Source organism: Macrobrachium nipponense, chromosome 8 (genome assembly GCF_015104395.2).
Source record: "Macrobrachium nipponense isolate FS-2020 chromosome 8, ASM1510439v2, whole genome shotgun sequence".
In the NCBI taxonomy this organism is placed as follows: Eukaryota; Metazoa; Arthropoda; class Malacostraca; order Decapoda; family Palaemonidae; genus Macrobrachium; species Macrobrachium nipponense.
In genome coordinates this window covers 70,673,140-70,693,354 of record NC_087203.1, presented here as the reverse complement: position 1 = coordinate 70,693,354, position 20,215 = coordinate 70,673,140, and the positions used below count along the sequence as shown (strand labels likewise).

The window sequence follows — 20,215 nt, the reverse complement described above, 5'->3', positions numbered from 1 at the left end:
TTATCAGCCCATCAAAAGGAAAACTATACCTCCTAAAGAGTCTAGGAGGATGTAGGATTGTAAATCTAACTGTGAAAGCAAATTGCATGTTTTTTTAGTAGCTTTTACAAATGCATTCTTAACAGACCAATAGGATGTGAAATCACTGCATATTATTGTAAGCTGAGACTTTCTTACTTTGTTGATTTTAACAGATTTAAGGAATGCAGTTTTTAACACAACATATATGACAATTTAATAAAGATATTTCATTCTGTAATAAAGATAAAGACCTATCCTTTGCTAAAATCAAAACATATTTATTGTTACATGATGAGTGGTGAATCAATTCTACCAAATATTGAAGAAAACTATCCGGTGTTTAACTGGAATGTTGTATGGGAAAATTTTAATAAGTGGATTGATCCAATAAACAGGGAAATATTGTTCAAGTATATCCATGAAGTCTTAGCTACAAAGGATAGGTTATTTATGATGAACATAACGGATAATTATCTGTGTAGTAATTGTGGAGAGGCTGAAACAATTATGCGTTTAGTTTAATTTTGTAAATTGAAGAGAGCAGTTGTAAACTGGATAAAAAGGTATTGAGCCAGGTTTGTAAAATAAATACTGTAAGTTTTCTAAAGGTTTTAAAACTAGATTTTCAAGGATACTCAAAAAAAGATAAAAATACAGCAATGATTTTAATAAGTGAATATATAACTGGAATTTGGTATATTCATAAAGTAATGCCCTTAACAGATGAGTTAAGTATGATTTCGTTTATAAGAAGTAGAATGTGCAAAACAAGATTTGTATTGTTAAAAGCACTTTGAGACGAATGTATAAAAATTTTTACTTCCCAATATGTCCATTCTTTTTTTGGTAATTAATAATTTCATTTATGTAAATAGATTGTAATGTATATACAATATTATAAATTGTAAGAAACTGTAAATGTATATTTTCTAAATAAGATAAAAAAAATCGACAAAATATTACCGAAAATGGTAAAATCGACATTTTATCGAGAAAGGTAAAATCGACATATTTTATCGAAAATGGTAAAATCGACATATTTTATCGAAATGGTAAAATCGACATATTTCACCTATCTTGTTCAACATTCCGTAATTGAGGAAATTAGTGCTCGCCATCTTGGGTATTAAAAGGCTCGGAATGAAATATTCGAGCCGTTGTTGTCTTTAACACATCTTTCGGAATCGCGTACGTTTGAGAACTGCTGACAGTTCGCTGAAATTTGCGAGAAAAGGAAAATTATCCTCTATACTACGTTTACTTTTCTAAGATCGCTAGGGTGGGGCCAGGTAGAAAAGGCAGAGTTGTCATATCTACGGGTATGTAAGTCCCATTAAATGCTTCCCGCAGATATAATCCTTCTTGGGAGGATTCGCTTTAGACCTTGGGAGTCGAGGGAAAGGGTTTGCTTCTTCCCTGTTAACTTTTTTTTTCCATTCCCGATTCTACTTAGCTATTCCTTCTTTCTCTTTCTATAATTATAGATGCGCCGAGTGGCCTGTTGGCTCCGGTGTTTGGACTTGAAACATAAATTCATAAGTCAATCGATCTATTATGCCCTTGGAAAAGACAACCACGCATTCCTTCTCTGCATAACATTTTTATCAAAATTATCCAAGTCAGTCACAGGATTCACTTTCTCTTTTCTTTTTTGAAACACTGGAGATTCCACTATATTTCCCGCCTCTCTTGCTTCTTAGTCTACGAATAGTCATTTCTAACACTTTTGTTGCTTCAGGTGTTCTTTGGATAGCCTTCGAAACATCAGTTACAGGACCTTCAAGATGTTTTTATAAAATGAAGTATTTCAGGAAATTCTAGACTATTTCCTTGGCCTCAGGTGGTGGGTGAAGACGTTTACGGGAGTCATTTGGGCTGGGCTGTCCATACTTTTCACAGTGGGTGATAGAGTGCGAGTATCCTTTAATGATATTGACCGTGACCTTTTAAATCCTCTTAAAACCCATAGGTCCCCTGAACTCAGATGTGGCATCGAAGGGAAAAAAATATGCCATATCTTCATTTTCATTAGTGAAACTGAGGTTTTCACGAATATACGAAATAAGATATATTCAAAATATCTGATGAAAGCAAAGAATCACATTTTAAGAAATACAAAAATATTTCAATCGACTCCATGAAGCTAATATTACCATAACGTGAAAATTGGCAACGTATGATTTCTGTACAGGCCACACCCTAGCGATCTTATAGCGATCGTTAATGCCTCTTTGCTCGTTACAGAGGAGGTAAAAAGGAAAACAAAATTGCTTTTGACTGGTTTCCGTCCGGCCAAGAATTAAGCAGCGGGATATCATACCCCTGTCTCTCTTGACTTGTGTCTTGAGATTCAGCCTGATAATTTTCGTTGGCTGTTTGTGAGTCTTCTCCCTCGGGCATGACTTTTAGTTTTCTGTAAAAGAAAAACTATTGAGATGGATATTTGTCTGTCCGCAGTCAGATCTTTCAAACTAGGAGGCTAGACGGCTGTTAAATTGTTGCGTTGATCACCCACCCTTCAATCATCAAGTATACAAAATTGCACCCCTCTAGCTTTAGTCATTTTTATTTTATTTAAGGTAAAAGTTAGCTATGACCAGGCGCCCAGGCCGTGGCTGAAACTTTCATGGGCCGCGGCTTTGCACCCAATACGCTGCACTTCCTGTAGGAGCTACTCAAGAAGCAAGAGCCAGTGCTGCCACAAAGTCTATTTGATTTATATTAAGTTTATGAAATGGGCGCCATTTCTTATGGAGTCACGAATATTAGGCATTAGGCATATTCATTATTTTTCCTTTGCGTTTTGTACGGTATTTCATTAAATAGCAAGATATTAATCATTTTAATTTTCATATTTGCTTTCCATGCATACATACGACGCTAGGTTTTCGAGCATTATCAATTCTCGGTTCAAATGTAAGAACATTTAATCCTTTTTGTATTGTTGTTCCTCAAAATTGACGTTCCTTTTCACATTGTTCTGTTCTATAACAGGGAAAAATTAACTCTCGCTCAGGAATGGATAGATGTTTCGAACTCGAAAACGCCGTCAATCCTTTTTCAAGATCCCCATAAACTCAAGCCTGGACCGATTTCAGAGAAGTCTACCAAAGGGGTGTTGCCATTGTATAGATGAATCTTGGGGCATTATCTTGTTCATACAAGAGTCCAATATGGATATTGTGCTAGCTACAGACACGTAAGATCGTACATCCACCCACAGTCACGTTCGCGCTCGCACACACACACACAGAGTGAGTTTACTCACTGTAAACAAAGTTTTTGATTACGCTTGTTTGTACAAATGAGTATATGTTTGCACCGATGAGAATCAGGCATACAGATACCAGATATCATAGACTACTGTTATATTGCTATTTACTTGGAGACAAGGGGTATGAGTAGAAATCTCTCTCTCTCTCTCTCTCTCTCTCTCTCTCTCTCTCTCTCTCTCTCTCTCTCTCTCTCTCTCTCTCTGCTATGATAGGCATAAAATATTTGCTTAGCGAATAGAAGTGCAAGATGATGCTTCAATACTGTATTAAATTGTTTTATCACTGCGTTTGAGGCTGGAATTTATTTGTCGTCAGCATACTCTTAAATGAGTTATTATGACCACTACTGTCATGACACCAGTTTCGACAAGAGAAGTCACGCGACCCAGCAATCTCTTGGATTGGATTGAGATATCATATAAGCAATTCTTTGTCTCATAAAACAAAGCAAGTAAATTGAGCTGCATCGTATTCCCTGTAAGTGTAGCAGATGATTCGTATCGCCAGTTTTATGCGTAAAATCAGTCGGTTCGTCTAAGTTTAACCTGGGATGGACAAGCCCGAAGTTTTTCTTCATTTTTTTTTTAAACCCTGACGCCGTAGTGAAACGCTTGAATAATTGTCGAGTATTTTGTAACTATGTAGATCAAATTCTCCCTCAGTTTTATTTACATGTACATGTTGTGGATAAGAAAAAAGGGTCAGATCACGCATTTTGTCATTGAGATAGTTTGATTAAATGCGTACCGAAGACATTTATGAAAATTATATTGTACGAGAGAGAGAGAAAGAGAGAGATCCAACCATTTTAGAAGCGTAATCCGATCCCATTTCCAGCTCTTTCGAGTCTCCTTAATCCGGCTGCTTCCGCTTCACTAAGAGAAGGGAAGGAAAATGACAATTTGGAGATCTGGCATACACGTGTTGCCACTTCTTCTCTTGGGTCAGTTCACTTGAGACCCTTGGTCGAGTCTTATAAAACGGCTGGAGAAAATCTCCCATATACACTGTCACGTGCAGCAGACTTCCTTAAACCCCAAGGCGATTCAGAGACCTCCAACAATGTCAAGTACAAAGAGCGATATGCGAGATTGATTGAGTAAAAACGGTGTAAACCCCCAGATTACCTTACCAATTGAGAATGATTTTAAATGGTAAAATCAATGAAAAATCATGTGATCCCAAGCACATACATAATTGATGACAGCCATTCAGAATGGACATCAAATCTTCCGGTTACCACCTTATCATTGCCACTATATAGTCCAGTTGAGTTGAACTGGGCTCAGGTGAAAAAATAGGTTGCTTCGAAAAACAATTTCTGCATGAAGCTTTGGCGGCTGCAAATGCCGAAAATTGGAGTAAGGCTGTGAATCGTGCAGGAAAAAATGTAAATGAAGACATTAGTGATGATATATGTATTAATGAATTTATGTCATTTGTGATTTATATAATTTCGTCTGACGAAGAATCGCCAGAATCATTCATGATTCAGATTGAAAATTGTACGCCTGTATTGTGAAAAAAAAAAAAACTTGTCTATTCAAGTATTATTTGCTTGGCGTTTCAAGTGGAATGGAATGAATTGTAAAACAGTGTAATTGTTGATTTGTGTTCAATGAAGCTTAATTAATAAAATTCTCTTTATAGATTCCTGTCTATTAAGATCATAAAAAAATCACGTTCCAAATCTTCCAAAAATTAAAGGTTGCAATTCTTCCAAAATTAAAAAAAGATAGCAAACTGAGCTATTGATCAGTCACATAACTGTCAGACAAAATAACATCCAAATGCACATGATAGAAAAATACTCCATAACCAGTCGGAATTGAGTAGATCCGTCTATTTGATATCAAAACTCAAAATCGTTCTGTTTGTATGATAATTTTTGTTTATAATGGGTAATTTTTTTCTTTGTTATAGCTACGGGATTACAACTTTCCAATGACCATGTGGTTGAAAACAAAATTAACAAAGGAAACCATTTAAAGGGAGAGTACCACGTGACAGGGTTATAGACTTTGACCATTCAATTCTGGGTTAATGAGGGATTGAAACTTCTTATAGCTGGCCCCTTACTCTTTATCTTGGCCTGGCCATAAATTAAAGAGGCCAAACCAGGTGTGGATTTAAATGGTCAGAATGACCTGGCAACGCAACTATATAGTGGGCTCGGAGTCCACTCCTGAATTCATCCAAGAAAATATTTGTCCAATATATGATGAATTATGATGATCTGTAGAGATGAAGTTAACGAAATGCTTCCTAGATAAAAAAAAAAAAACAATTAATCGTGTGATAACTTAAACGCTGGTTGTAACTGCATACTTCAAACTATTGTTGTAGCTGCATTTTCCAAACGTCTGTTGTAGCTGCATTTTTCAAACGCCTGTTGTAACGGCATTTTTCAAACATCTGTTGTAACTTTTTTTCAAAATTTGCTTGTTACGTATTTTTCAAGCGTTGATTGTAACTGCACTTTTTTTCAAGCATATGTATTGCTAAGAACTAACTGGTTCAGAAAAAAAAATGAAATCTGATGATGTTCAGACATTTCGAATTCTCTTCACGCATCCTTCATCGTTCCATGGAAAACTTGCGATATGGTCTCAGTAACCCTAGGGTTACTCAACAATATAAGTATTCATTTCAAGGTTTCCAACCTTCGGTAATCAGTGTTTTCTCTTTTCAACGGATACCTATATCCCCATTAATCTGTAATGATTTGTCTGTAGATTTTTTTTCCATAGAGACTTAAATGGAAACACGCATGCTCAGGCTCGCTCTGAGAGAGAGAGAGAGAGAGAGAGAGAGAGAGAGAGAGAGAGAGAGAGAGAGAGAGAGAGAGAGAGATTTACTGAAGTGCAAATAACTCCAATTTTACTACCTTCCAAATTCACTATAGTACTTATCCGTTCTTACCTCAACTCTTTTTGGACTATTTTGAATATAACAGATTCATTTAATTTGAACTTAAGCGCTGAATGACCATAGTTCATGAATGCCCAAAATTTATAAATCAGTCCATCAATCATATTAGGGGCAAATATAAGATTGATTAGTTCATAACTAATTCAAGTTTATAAGTACAATACCAAAATTTCAGTCAAATTATAGCCAACTTTATGTAACTGCCTTGTAAAAAAAAATGCTGCTTTGTTTAAAAGAACATAGTCTATTTTTCCTTACATTTCCGTAAGTCTCATTTTCGTCAAGTTTCCTCACAGTTGTTGAAATGAAGATTAGGCAAACAAACATACTTCTGATTAAGCTTTATTTTATAAGTCTCACTTTCGTCTGATTTATTCATATTAGTTTAAACTCAGACAGACAGACATTCAGATGTATCTTCAGTTGGTTGATATCAGCCAGAGCATCGGCGTCTAATATTGAATAAGACAAATAAGGAACTAACATGAAATAGATGCTCTGCTTAATAAAACATTGTTCCTAGTATTTAATGAGGCCTCTCTGAAATGAAAGTCTCGGATCAAAAGACTTGGGAATAAAGTATAAATGATACAAATTTCAACCGTCACCTGGAGTTTATTACCATAATTCAAAGTTGAAATATCTCTTGAACAATGATAAAACTGTCATTTAGAACATATCTCTTACATAGACGAACATATTTTAAAAAGTATTGGAAGCACCAAACAGCTTTGAGTAAAATTTTGTAATGATAAAAATGCAATTGAAGGCAAAATGTTAACATTGATTGATAGAATGCAAATTTCTTCCAGAGGTAAATTCGTTGAATCCTAACTACGTTAGATATGTCTGACACTTTTTAGTCACCTCACAGGTAACCTCCATTCCGAACATTCCCTTTCTGATTTTCACAATCGTTTCTTTTTAACAAAATTTTCAAGTTCTTTTGCCATTTCACACAATTTCCGTCTTTTTCTCTCTCCACATATGATCTGTTTCTAGGTTCCGTTTAGCATCTTCTCTCTTGATTGATGGTCAAGCACTAACATCTGGATCTTAAGTTTTCAGTCTTGACCACCCCCCGGAAACGCACTATGGCAGAGCGTTTCCGGGGCATTCATCCTTGTCGTGCAGTTCGAAGGAGGGCATCGGCACCCTGTACCGTGACAGGATAGATTTGAGCCTGGGCAGTCGCGTGTATGAAAGCCGAAAGGATCTGCCGTAGATGATCTTGAGGAAAAGCCTTAGCTCCGATAATGTGACGTGAGGAATTTCTATAAAGGCAGCGTTGGCCATTTCCTCCGCCAGGATAGGAGAGGCCAGGCCGATGACTAGCCTGTGCACAGACACGATTCCCTCGTCGGACACTATTTTCAAGTCAAGATCTGGCCCTCCTAACTCCCGCGACGCCCAGAGTTGCTCCAAGAAGGGCAGGTTCTTGCCTTTGACTCTAGCTTCTGTATAAGGCATTGTCTGCCTGATAAACCCGGAGTCTGTCTGGTCTTCTAAATGGAACCGAGGAGCCTGGTGCTCATTGACCGATCTTGAGACAAAGGGTGTCTAACCTTTGACCTGTCACCCCTTTATATAGGGGCTCCGCCACACCCAGTAGCAACAGCCCTCGCTGCCCCAGGGCTGGATTATGAAAAACGCATTAGGGGTAAATGCTAAAAGACTTGACATACGCATATATAAGCATGTTTATTAATGGTTTCGATACCTTCCTCGAAGTATTTTCTAGTCGATGAGAAGAATCGAGCACACGTAAGACTTTCGTATTTAAGTTGAAATTAAAACTAAAATGAAATTAGAAACAACAAGAGGTTAAAACTTGATAACGTTCCCAAAGGGTTCATGGCTCTTGGTTCGACATCAGATAACGATCTCTTAATCTAGAAGTACAAACAGTGGCAGAGTAAAGCATCGTTTGATCTACTTGACACTCTCGACGACATCCGTCCGTCAATATAGTTTCTTAGTATAGCACATTGACGAACAGGCATAGCACAGAATAAATAGATTCTTCCATTTGCATCGTTTATAAACTTTTAATTTAGGCCGCGACTTTTCCAGGAGGAATTTCCAAGGTCAATCCCGAGGGTCAATTGGAGGATCAACGATCATAAACTGGCTCCCAAGGGGGAAGTATCACAAAATTAGAACTTGGAGAGTTTGGAGATGAGGGGGAGAGCTTGAGAAAGACGCGGCACCTTTGACCAGGGGATTTATCTCCCTGTGGGGGATCTTCGCCCAGGACTAAAGGACCGTCTCCAAGTCTCAAAGGCAGTTTTCTCGAAGATTAATCTTCGCAAATAGGTCAGACTTGAGTGGTTAATCCTTGCGGCCATAAAACCCAAATCGCACAGACATCGCGACTTCTCAAAACATCTGGATGCAGGAGCGGGAGCTAAATATGTAAATTTACCAGCTTGGAAACAATTTATTTATAAAGCAAAATTAAATAATGATACGTTCGTGTTAGTGAGATCATGTTGAAACATTTAAAAAGGACGGTTAGTTAACATTGCGGAGACTATTGCTCTCTAATCATTTGTCTTTCCCTAGATAGTTTTAAACTAAAGTCAAACCATTTTATGAGCGGACTCCAAGACCATTTCCAGCTCTGCCAATTCGCCTTAACCCGGCTACCTTCGCTTCACTAAGAGAAGGGAAGAAAAGTGACAAACTTGGAGATCTGGCATACTTTGTGCCACTTCTTCACTTGGGTCAGATCACTGAGACCCTTGGTCAAATCGTATAAAATGGGTCGAGATAATCTTCCGTATATACGGGCTGCTCTGTGAGCAAGAGCCCGTGCTGGCACAAGGCCAGCTTAATCTTAAACAACAACATCTTCCGTATTCATTGTCTCGCACAGCAAGCTTCCGTAAACACACTGGAGAGTTCCCCGCGGCGTGTCCTTCGTCCTGAAGAACGCGAAATGGCATACAACGTGTACAAGTTTTTTTTAAATGGGAAAAAGAAAATGAAATTTCAAAGTTTGGAATCAATCAAGCAGATGCAACAAAGATATCAAAAGCAACTTTCATCAGATTTGTAAGGAAGCTAAAGAAACTGAAGAAGAGTTTGAGAGCTGGTTTTTAGGGAGAAGAAAAGGAAAAGATAAAAAACCGTAACAAATGTGGACGATTTCGATCGATGCGTTCGTTATACGGCGAACTGTATTGGCTTTTTATGCAAAGGAAAGAAATTCCGAAGATAGACAAAGTTTTACAAGTGAAGGAAAATATTGGGTTTGGTGGTTACACGGAATCATTTCGTAAAGTGCTGCATGAAATTGGTTTACAAAACATAAATAACGAAGGAAACTATTTAGAGGGACAGTACCAAATTAAAGGATTATCTACTTTGACCATTCAAATCTGGGATAACGAGCAAATTGAACTACCTTTTCTTTTTATCTTAGTCTGCCCATCTATTAAAGAGGTCAAACCAGGTGTGGATTAAATTGGTCAGAAGGATCTGGCAACGTCGCAAATGGGCTCTCCGCTCGTAAATTGGTTTCACTTTAAGATGAATTTTTTTACAGCACTTTATTTTTAAAAATATGCATTTCTTTGCTAAGATGACTTGAAAAATAGTTAATAGAACAGGAAACCCATTTCATGTCGCCAAGGTCCTTTGCCGGCATAAGGACAGTATGGCTGGGATCATCCAAGGTCCTTTTAAATATGATCTATACTTTTTGTTAGCAATACCTTAAGTCAGAGAAATATCCTCATGGTCACGAAACTCGCGTGAGCAGCGAGAAGGGCAAAGTTCAGCCATTGGGTATTAATAAGCGAGGTGTGTCTTTCTTTCTCTAAGAATATTATTTCGAATAGATCGCTGATATCAGAAGCCAGGTCGCCTCAGTAGTTCGTATCCGGATTTGGCTGTGAAGCCAAACAAATAAGAGAATGTTAGTCTGCTGGATGAAATGCCATTACAACTCTATAGATTTGGCAGGGTGGAGAGAGGACGGGGGTTGGGGGCGGGGGTGGGGGTGGGGTGGGGAGGAGGTGGTTACGGGTAGACGATTTAGCAGCCATTTCCTAGAGAAAAAATTAATGTGTTAAGCTTGCAGAGATGTACACTGAGGTACGTGCGGGGTAATTAGACGACTTTTGTGAGTCGCACTAGTCTTGATGGAAATGGAATTGCCGAAAACCAGGGTAATTTCGCTTAAGATAATAATTCTCTCTCTCTCTCTCTCTCTCTCTCTCTCTCTCTCTCTTCCTGTCTCTCTCTCTGTCGTCTTCTTCTCTCTCTCTCTCTCTCTCTCTCTCTGTAAGACTGATGATAGATATTCGCGAAGTTAATGTATCTCACGTTCGTATTGAGAGAGAGCTTGGTCAGGACATGTTTAAATAAGCTAAGTTTCTCAAGCACAATGAAAAAACAATAGGACGCATTCCGTCTATCCATTTGTCCCTTGAGTGGTCTAAAGCCTTTGATATGAAGTAATCTACTGACGGAACCTTTAAGGTATAAAAGTCATCTAACTGTCGTTTGCAGGTCATTTGCTAATGGAAGGTATCTTGGCAGAATTAAATGTGCTTATATAGTACGTTTTTTTTTTCTTCTTCTTTTACATCCTGGTTTGTAGACAACGTTGCAGGTAATAAAGTTACAGAAAATATAAACTTTGGCTAGGAAGAAAGTCACAGAAAAGTCATATAAATTTATGACGGCTGGTAATAAAAGTCACAGGAAAAAAGTCAATTTTGGCTAGGAAGAAAGTCACAGAAGAAACTCGTAATTTATGCTGCGCGGTAATAAAGTCACAATAAAAGAAAAATCACATAAATCACAATCTCGGCTAGGAAAAAATTCACAGAAAAAACTATCATATTAATTTATGGTGGCCGGTAACAAAGTCACTGGAAAAAATTCACAGAATAGTAACCATTTTGGCTAGGAAAGAAAGTCGCTTAATCAGACAAAAATATTCACGTCAGACACAATTAAACTATTTCAATTCGGTTTCACTGGCAATATACAACAGCGCTAAACACACTAAATATACATAAAATGCCACGATATTATGTACGCTGTTTTCAATAATAATATCAAAAAATGACATTATATTGTTTGATTACCTTGCTGTGCCCAAAAACGTGAGTTTTTCACATATGTGATGCCATTATTTATAAACATTTTCAGTATTTACAAGCTATGCATTGCCAGTTAATAACTGATTTAAAATATTTTTCATATTTCTTTACTAATTGTTTATGCTACTTAAATAAATTGTGACTTGACTTGATTAGTCCTGTTTGATTACCTGACCTTTTCCTGGCCAAATTTATGGCATTTTTTTCTGTCACTTTTAACCTGTGATTTTATTACCGGCCATCATGAAATAATGTGACACTTTTTTCCTGTAACCATTTTCCTAGCCAGATTTTATTTCTGTGAACTTTTGTCTTTGACATTTTTACCTGGATTCGCAGGCGAAGAGCCTGTGCTCGTCACACGAATCCCCTTTCATTTAACATCAACCCCTGTGATGGCACAAGGCTCCCCAAATCTGATAAACAAACACATGATATTGGAAAGCATAAATGAAAATTTTGATCATTTCAGATAACAAGCCAAGATACTTCCATCGTACTTCAGAAACTTGGATTTCCTTGAACGACCGTTAGTACTTGGAGTAGGCGTCACCCGCTTGCATGTACAAAAGTGGAGAATTAGATGATGACATTTTTATATTTTTTTCAAAACGAGATTTTGGGGGATTCATGCCGATGTTGATGTGCCCAGGGAATTTTAGAAGGGGTAATTACTATTATTATTGACGATGAATAAAGAAACCCACAAAATTACTAAGTATAACTTGTTGACTTGTAAGTATTTACCAATGTAAATACTTACAAGTCAACATCTTATACTACGTGCTCTTGTGGGTTGCATTTTCCATCTTCAAAAGAAAAATGAAAGAAGTTTTTGTTTGGTTCATTATTATTATTATTATTATTATTATTATTATTATTATTATTATTATTATTATTATTATTATTATTATTATTATTATTATTATTAAAATGCAAGCTTATTCTGCCGATCGAGTCCGCTGAATTTCAGTTCTGCCGCTGAAAGCCAACTTCAGCTTCAACATATACTGACACAACAAAGCTATCTGTTGTTGTTTTAGTAATTATAGTGACCCCATGCTGTTATATCGAACGAGTCTCCAGTAGGTAGCTACTATTCCTTAGTTTTATTGGCAGTCCGCAGGCAGTCTTCAAAAAAAAAAAAAAAAACATAAACATACTTCGATGGTGGTCGAGAGGGGATTAGAACAACGGCTATCGCCACCGTCTTAATTGGTGTCGGGGTCAGAGGAGACCTCGCATGTATTCCGATTTAACTGCAGCAGGCAGTCAAAGAAAGCCCTTGTTTCAGACTGATGAGACGCCATAAATATATGCTGTTATTGAATTTAGCTTTTATTCCCTCAACTTTCTAATGAGATAATCATATTCTTGTTCACTATTTTCATATTTTCTTTCAATTCTAGTTTACTCTATATTTTCCCATTTTCATAATTTCAAAATGAAGTTGGTATTTTTTTTCATATGATATTTCGTAGATATCTTCAAAAGCTTATGTCTATTAGACTTTATGCGACTGAAGAGATCTGTTGTTCAGATATTTGAAGTTTCTGGATACATTTATAAAACATGCTATATAGTGCAAAACTGAAAATGTTTCTTGTTAACGTTCATTCACTTTTGATCCATGATAGTAGGTCTTCACTTCGTAAATATATGAAGAGAAAGAAATGGCAAGCAATCATTTTATTACTGCGTGTTTGTCTTCGCAGCTTAATCCCTATAATAGTCGGGGTACCTGCTTTTAATGAGCCTCTATAGTCATTCCAGAATGAAATGAAATGAGCTCTCTGGTGGGGCCGTTGGGGTCCTCGCCACGGAGTTTATCTCCGCACATCTGCCACATCAATAACAACAACAACAACAGAAATAAAATCATTTCTCCCACTACAGATATCAAATGTATTTTTCGTTGCGCACAATTCTTAAGTCAATTGCATTGATTCACGATTGATAAAGTTTTTCGCAGTAACAAAAAACGGAATCAGATTTTCTATCAACATGGCATCTCATTTTGGTGCTACTGCCAATATTTCAAACAGCTCCACGTACTACGTTTAAATCTTCTGATAAGCATCATAGAGCTATCTCCAGGGGGCACTTTCGGTGGTCACGGTATGTTTGGAGGCATTCCCCCTTTCTGCAAATATCTTGATTTCTTAATATCATAGGTAGAGAATAAATTTGTGAGCAGGGAAATATGAAATAAAGCATAATATAGACTAAACTGGACGAGTAAGAAAATAAACTCTCTTATACAAACAGCTCTCTCTCTCTCTGACAAAATAATTGATTGGAAATTTAAGAAGGACGACACTCCTCGTTATAGATAATATACAGACGACAAAGAAAGTGTTTTTAATTCGTAATTCGAAAAATTTACAAGAAATATATATCCTATTTCTATAGAATTAATCAACTACTTTTAATTAAGTATCTAATTTCTTATTAATGATAAATGCATAAACAAGTACTGACAAAATAGTTAAAATGTTAAAATAAAAAAAGCTGTAAGATTTATATGAGAGACTAAAATATCTGGGAATGAGAAACAACCCATACAATCTTATAATTATTGCCGCAGGGTTTGTCTCAAAGACATTCAAAGGTCTGTCACATGTATAAAGTTGTCGTTTTGTAAGATTGGCACCAGGACAGATCTTTCAAAGCCATGCCAGAGAGGTCTCTTCGTGTTGGTAAAAAACTATAGCATTCCCTATCTTGAAAGGACCATTTCACAATCGGTTCTGGTAGATGTTTTACAGACGGACAGCTATCCTGACTCCAACCGCTCCCATTTGGCCGAGCTTAAGACCGGCATTGAGCTGAGCTGGCTCCCCCACCCTCTCCCTCACTGACAACCACCTACTGGCAACAATTTTAGGTTATTACTGTTTTATCAAAGGTATTTTGATTCGGTCTATTGAGAGACTACCTGGACAATGCCTTTTTAATTAAGGAGTCCCTACCAAACACATTGGGACGAATATCTCTTTGGACAACCTTTGTTGTTTACAGAGCACCGTGTCAAAGTGACAGGAAAACAAAATAAAGTTGAGAATTAAGTAGAGCATGCGTTCTCGCATCCAGAGCAGCATTTGAATTCGTTTAAGCTGGCCTTATGCCAGCACGCGCCCTTGCTCTTGCAGCAAATGAAAGAAAATAAGCTCCCGTATTCATTACAAGTCGGGTCAAATAAAAACAAGCCTGTATGGGTTTATCATAGCAAACAAGAATATCATCAATGGTCAGCGGAATTAATAGGCTTACGAAATAGATATGTTAATATGAATTCCCATTTCCTTTCACCTGGGGATTTTCACTTAGATTAATTAGGATGGACGGATAGATCTTTTTAAATGCTGAAATCTATAGAATTGACATGAATAACACGTACACATTATATATACGTATATATAAGCGAATACCACAGGAAAAATAATTGGTAGAAATCTCGTCCTTTAATAATATATCGTGGAGGCACAAATGAGATACAATTGAAAAAGTTACAAGGTAACAAAAAGATGAAGAATGCCTCTACGGGCTGCTCTAGGAGCAAGATCCCGTGCTGGCATAAGGCCAGCTTAATCTCAAACAACAGCAAGAATACCAGAGGTTATCAAAGAGACAATCCAGGATAATCGGAGATCACACGGGCACAAACTAAAACAGACTTAACCATAAGAGAAACAGAAGCTCAGCCATACAAAGTCCGAAAACATTTATACGACTGAATATATTAATTTTGTTGCTTATATTTACCTATAACTTTTTTTAGATTATGAAGGCATCGAATTTAAACAACAAAACCAAGTCTTAAATTTAGAACACTTCCATTATTCGATATTCGACTTGGTGAAGCAAGATTCAATGGTATTCCTTTTAACTGTGTCGCTGCACGGCATTATATATATCATATATATATATATATATATATATATATATATATATATATATATATATATATATGTGTGTGTGTGTGTGTGTGTGTGTGTGTGTGTGTGTGTGTCTGTGTGTATTCCACAACTCTGTGCTCGTATTTTGGAACTATTCACTTACGTCTTCTAAAGTAAAAAAAATAGCTTTTATTTTACCATTTTATGACTGAGAGAAAGAGACCTCTATTTGTAATGCTACTTTAAATTGCAGTGTACCATTCAGGCCTTCGTTTTCTTACTTGCATTGATGTTTTTATAAGTAAACTTTGTGAAAGATATAAATAGAAATGGAGAAAATAAATTTTATCTCTATAATGAATATTGCAGATACTGAATACCGGAGCAAGAGCAAGGTAGAAACGCTATAGAATGTGAAGAACACTTATGACAAAGAATTTTGGTATATGGAAAGGTGGAAAAAATTTGTTCCAAACTTTTCCAGGTATTAAAAGGTATCTTATGTTTTTGCTGTACCTCTGTGGAAAAATTTTTTTTTCCAAACTTTTCCAGGTATTAAAAGGTATCTTATGTTTTTGCTGTACCTCTGTTCACAACATATCTTTCTTCCATCTTGCTATCCAACCCCACTTAACAATTGTTTCATAGTGCAACTGCTTTGAGGTTTTCCTCCTGTTACACCTTTCAAACTAGTCTATACCTCTATTTCCCCTTTTAGCGCTGATTGACCTCATAGGTCCCAGCGCTTGGCCTTCGGCCCATACTCTATATTCCATTCCTTTCCAAATAAGTGTGAAATCGTTTCTATATATACCATGAAGGTGCAGTAAAGAAAGACAATACTACTAAGAGAATCACAGCCGGTGTTTTTCCTTAATAAAATTTTTCAACGTACCTGAAAAAGATCACTTTTTGTCACAGGGTACCTTACATCCTTACCTATTTTTTTTTTACTGTATTTTGTATTACGAAAGTTGCATAATTCCGGTGATTATAAGGGTAACCTTGACTTCTTGCAGACATCGCCAGCAAACTCAGAGGAATGTCTTTCGAAGGTATAATGACGTATCTTATGACGTCATTAACTTGCCTCCTCCTCGATGGATAATTGGCTATTCGTGAAAAAGTCTCAACCTCTGGCAACAATGAAATACAACCAATACTCCTAGTTTACCCTTTTTAGTAGTAGTAGTAGTAGTAGTAGCCTTGGATGTCCGAGTGTGCTCCTCGCCAAAAAAAGGGCCCTATTATCCATTTACCTGTTCAAGCTTACGTAGGGTTTGCCACGGGCCCTCACTTCTAAACAATTGTGCAAATCGAATTTCAAAAGCTGTCCTGCAACTACAGGGACAGCGACTTATCATAGCCGCCATTCTTGAAGCCTTGACAAGGTATGAATATTCATTCAGAATTTCAGAGACAGCTGTTTGTCGTCATCACCTTGTGGGAGGAGTCGGGACGTCATATGTTTACGTCACTATAACTTTGACCTCTTACATTAGAGTGTTCCGCCACTAACTTCGGCTGCTTTATTTTACTCTTATGAATATACTTTTTTTTCTAAGTAATAAAGAATGCTGCCGGAAATTAGATAGGGATGTAAAGTATACTATGGCTAAATAATATCTTGTCAAATGCACAGAAAAAAAGTTATTCCGGAAAAACACCGGGACATAGGCTCTGAATCTCATAGTAGATGGTTATATTTCAAAACAACTTATGAAAGAGTTGAGGATATGAAAAAAAAAGGTTGTACTTGTACTTCGAGGATACGCCTTTGTAACGGCTTCTCTATTTTTCTTCTTTATGAATTATTGTCTAGTGTCACTGGTAGAATTGCTTTTTACTTTTCCTTATTTTCCATACCTCCTGTGTAAGATTTTTCTAATTTCTATTACTTTTCTATCACAACTTCTGAATCCAAGTATATCAGCTAGTAATTCAGATTCTTTTTCGATATAGGGTTGTGGCAATAATTCATAATTCACTCTTGCTTGCTTGCTTGTACATCTCACAATGCAGTATAAAATGTTCCAGCCTCTCATCAACATGCCCACACATTTACTTTGTATCTTTACTTTTAAATCTACCTCTTTAACTTAAATGTAAGAGTGTCTGTCCTTTCGTCTTTCCTTTATCAGCAGATTATTTTTGATTGTGTTATCAAACCAACTAACTACTTCTACTTCTTTTTTATAGTGCTTATATATTCTCAGCGTTTCCTTATCTGCCATTTCCGACTTCCACATTTCAGTATCAACCTTTATTTTTTACTTTTTCTCTCAACTTTGCAATAGATAGAATTTCTATTTCTGATAGATTTACATCTAGTATTTCCATATATCACTTTGCTTTCTTAATGAATTTTGTTTTTTGTTCGTAAAACTATACTCTGTTTTTTCCATCTGTCCATCCGCCTGTGGTGTTTTCGTATGGTAACACTGCGTCCCGGGCTTTAGATGGTTACATTCAGCTTACATTCAACAATAATAATAATATCCTATTTCGAATATTAACGGTGTACTTCGCATACAGTAAATTATTAAAACACTTTTCAGTTGCAAATGTACACCCAGACATCCTTTTATTTACCTAAAACGTGCACATACCGTAACTATTTAAAGCCCGGGACGCAGTGTTACCATACAAAAACACCACAGGCGGATGGACAGATGAAAAAAAAACAGAGTATAGTGTAGGGATATCTCTCTTAATAACTCGCTACTTTGATTTTCTAGCACATGTTTTACATAAAGAATTTTATGTTTAATGTCTCTCGCTTTAGACGAAGAGGCTCCGATCTCTGATCTCGGAGCACTGCTTGCAGTATAAGTTGGTAGTTCAAGAATGGCTCTGTACAACTGATTGTCTATTCTTTGAAAACTCTTTAGTTCTTCTTCGATGCATTCTAATATTTCTGCTGCATAAAGAAATGATGGTATTGCAGTAGATTTCCAAAAAGTTTTTCCAATTCAAATTTTATTACAGGGGTTAGCAACTGTGGAGTATATCATACTTGCAGTGTCTAACCTTTGACATGCAGTTATTTTTATAATCTTTGAAGCTTTCTTTCTAGTCAGTTATTTTTATTCCAAAATATTTTGCACTTTCAACTACCTTTATATTTTCAATTACTTCTGGGTATACTTCTTTTCTGTTATATATAATTATATTGTGCTTTTGTTTATTTATTGTCAATCTGCACGAGGTTGCTATTTCTGTCAGTATATTTACGTAGTTTTGCAATGAATTATGCCAGCCCAGATTAAGTTTACAAGAGCCGATATATAGGTATAATACTAGAACTACTACTATTATTATCCTGCAAGAAATATCACTACTATTACTACTACTTCTATTGGGAAATTACTTCAATTTACGTATCAAATAAACACTATAAATATATTTAGACAATTCATATTGCATGTAATAATCTTCATTCCCAATTGTAACACAACTTTACAAATAAGGAAAGTAGGACATTCTATTAATAACGATGGTGTTTTGATGGCTTTGTTTGGTTCCGTTTAGCGTTTCAAGTATTGTTCTAGTTTAAAACTAATTAAAAATATAACGTCTACATACAATTAGCAAAAATATTTTTTATATGAAAAAGAAAATAAAGAAATTAAAGATTAAATATTAATAAGACAGGTGTACCTATGACCGTATAATTTTTCATAATCAAGTAAATGTGTGACAGAACGCATCTTTGTAGTTTGTCGCAGGTCGCTTTTATTGCCAATAGAAATGATCCGAATCTCTGCCAGTAGGAATAAAGTTCGCAGTCGTGTTTAGACAATACGTCAGCCTTTGTACATTTTTCATTAATATCGCGTTTATAATAAACTTAACATTTCAACTACGTTTTGTAATTGCGTCCGTGAAGTTCTAATATATTTTTTATAGTTGCATCTAGTTAATATGTCCACGATGGTCAACAAATATGAAGCGTAAGTATAGATTAGATTACCACCCATAGCCTTTTAACCTTAGGTAAATTAGAATGAGAATACCTACCTACTACCTATGCTTAAAGTCTAGGACAAGCGTTGGGACTTCAGGTCATTCAGCTCTGGAAGGGAAATGCCTATTACCCACGAACAGAGGTACAATAAAAGGAATGAAGGGGGTATGCACCCAGCTGGAGACCGAAGGGACGCTGCAAAGAATGCAAAGAACCTGCAGTAGGTAGGCTAGCTAGGCTAGGTAACGTCTACGGTGTCCCACGTACCCTAAGTGCACTAACGGTACCATTGGCCCCCTGGGACATTGCATGCATGCTGAATACTACTATGTATGGCTTAGGTAGGCCCATTTATCAGTAATTCTAAGCCCGTATTCAGCGGTACAGTAGCTAGACTATGGCAGTTGACGTTTTCCTATGTTATTTTACCTGCTGAACAAGAATTTAAAGTAATAGGCTATTTATTCGGTCGACTGTAATTAAACTGTAATTTAACTCTGAAGACTACATGACAGTACAAGGGGTACAATGTACCAACTAGGTAGTAGGCCTATACAGAGTTCAAAGGTAAATAGCCTAACAGATCAGGTAGTTACAGTCGACCAGAAAAATATTACCTTAAACTCTTGTAAAGTCGGCAAAATAACATAGGAAAACGTCAATTGCCATAGTCCACTTCGGTAAATCTAAAGGAGAGCTCCGTCTCTTGTTTGCAGAAGAATACTATATATTTTTCCGATGTGCCTATTTTTTACTGATTATGCTTAAACTGATCATTAGGTAATGTTGGTGGCATCAAGCAATTACACCCTTGTTCCCATCTAACAATCTTGGGGGACCCCAGTGGGAACTGGGGTTTTTGGGTGGGGGGGAGCAGGAGAAAAGTGATTTCCAGGGCACTACCTTACCAAACAAACCACCTAACCTAACCTAGAGCGCCGTACCCCTACCTAGGCCTAGCGGGTGGAGCTTCGCCCCCCTGCGACCCTCCCTTAAGGGCACTAC

At 36.7% G+C, this 20,215-nt stretch overlaps 1 protein-coding gene across 6 annotated transcripts in view; it reads left to right on the top strand.

The window, feature by feature from the left end:
• The window catches only part of LOC135222830 (eukaryotic translation initiation factor 4E type 2-like), a 252,034-nt gene that overhangs the window by 33,040 nt on the left and 198,779 nt on the right, over nucleotides 1–20,215 (top strand). The window contains exon 1 of one of the 6 annotated variants that reach the window (XM_064261157.1): nucleotides 19,000–19,196. The exons of the other annotated variants lie outside the window; for them this stretch is intronic. Within the exon in view, the coding sequence (XP_064117227.1) occupies nucleotides 19,168–19,196 (29 nt within the window). The 5' untranslated portion in view covers nucleotides 19,000–19,167. Of the gene's footprint in view, nucleotides 1–18,999; nucleotides 19,197–20,215 lie in introns of those variants that run through there. 6 annotated transcript variants of the gene reach the window in all.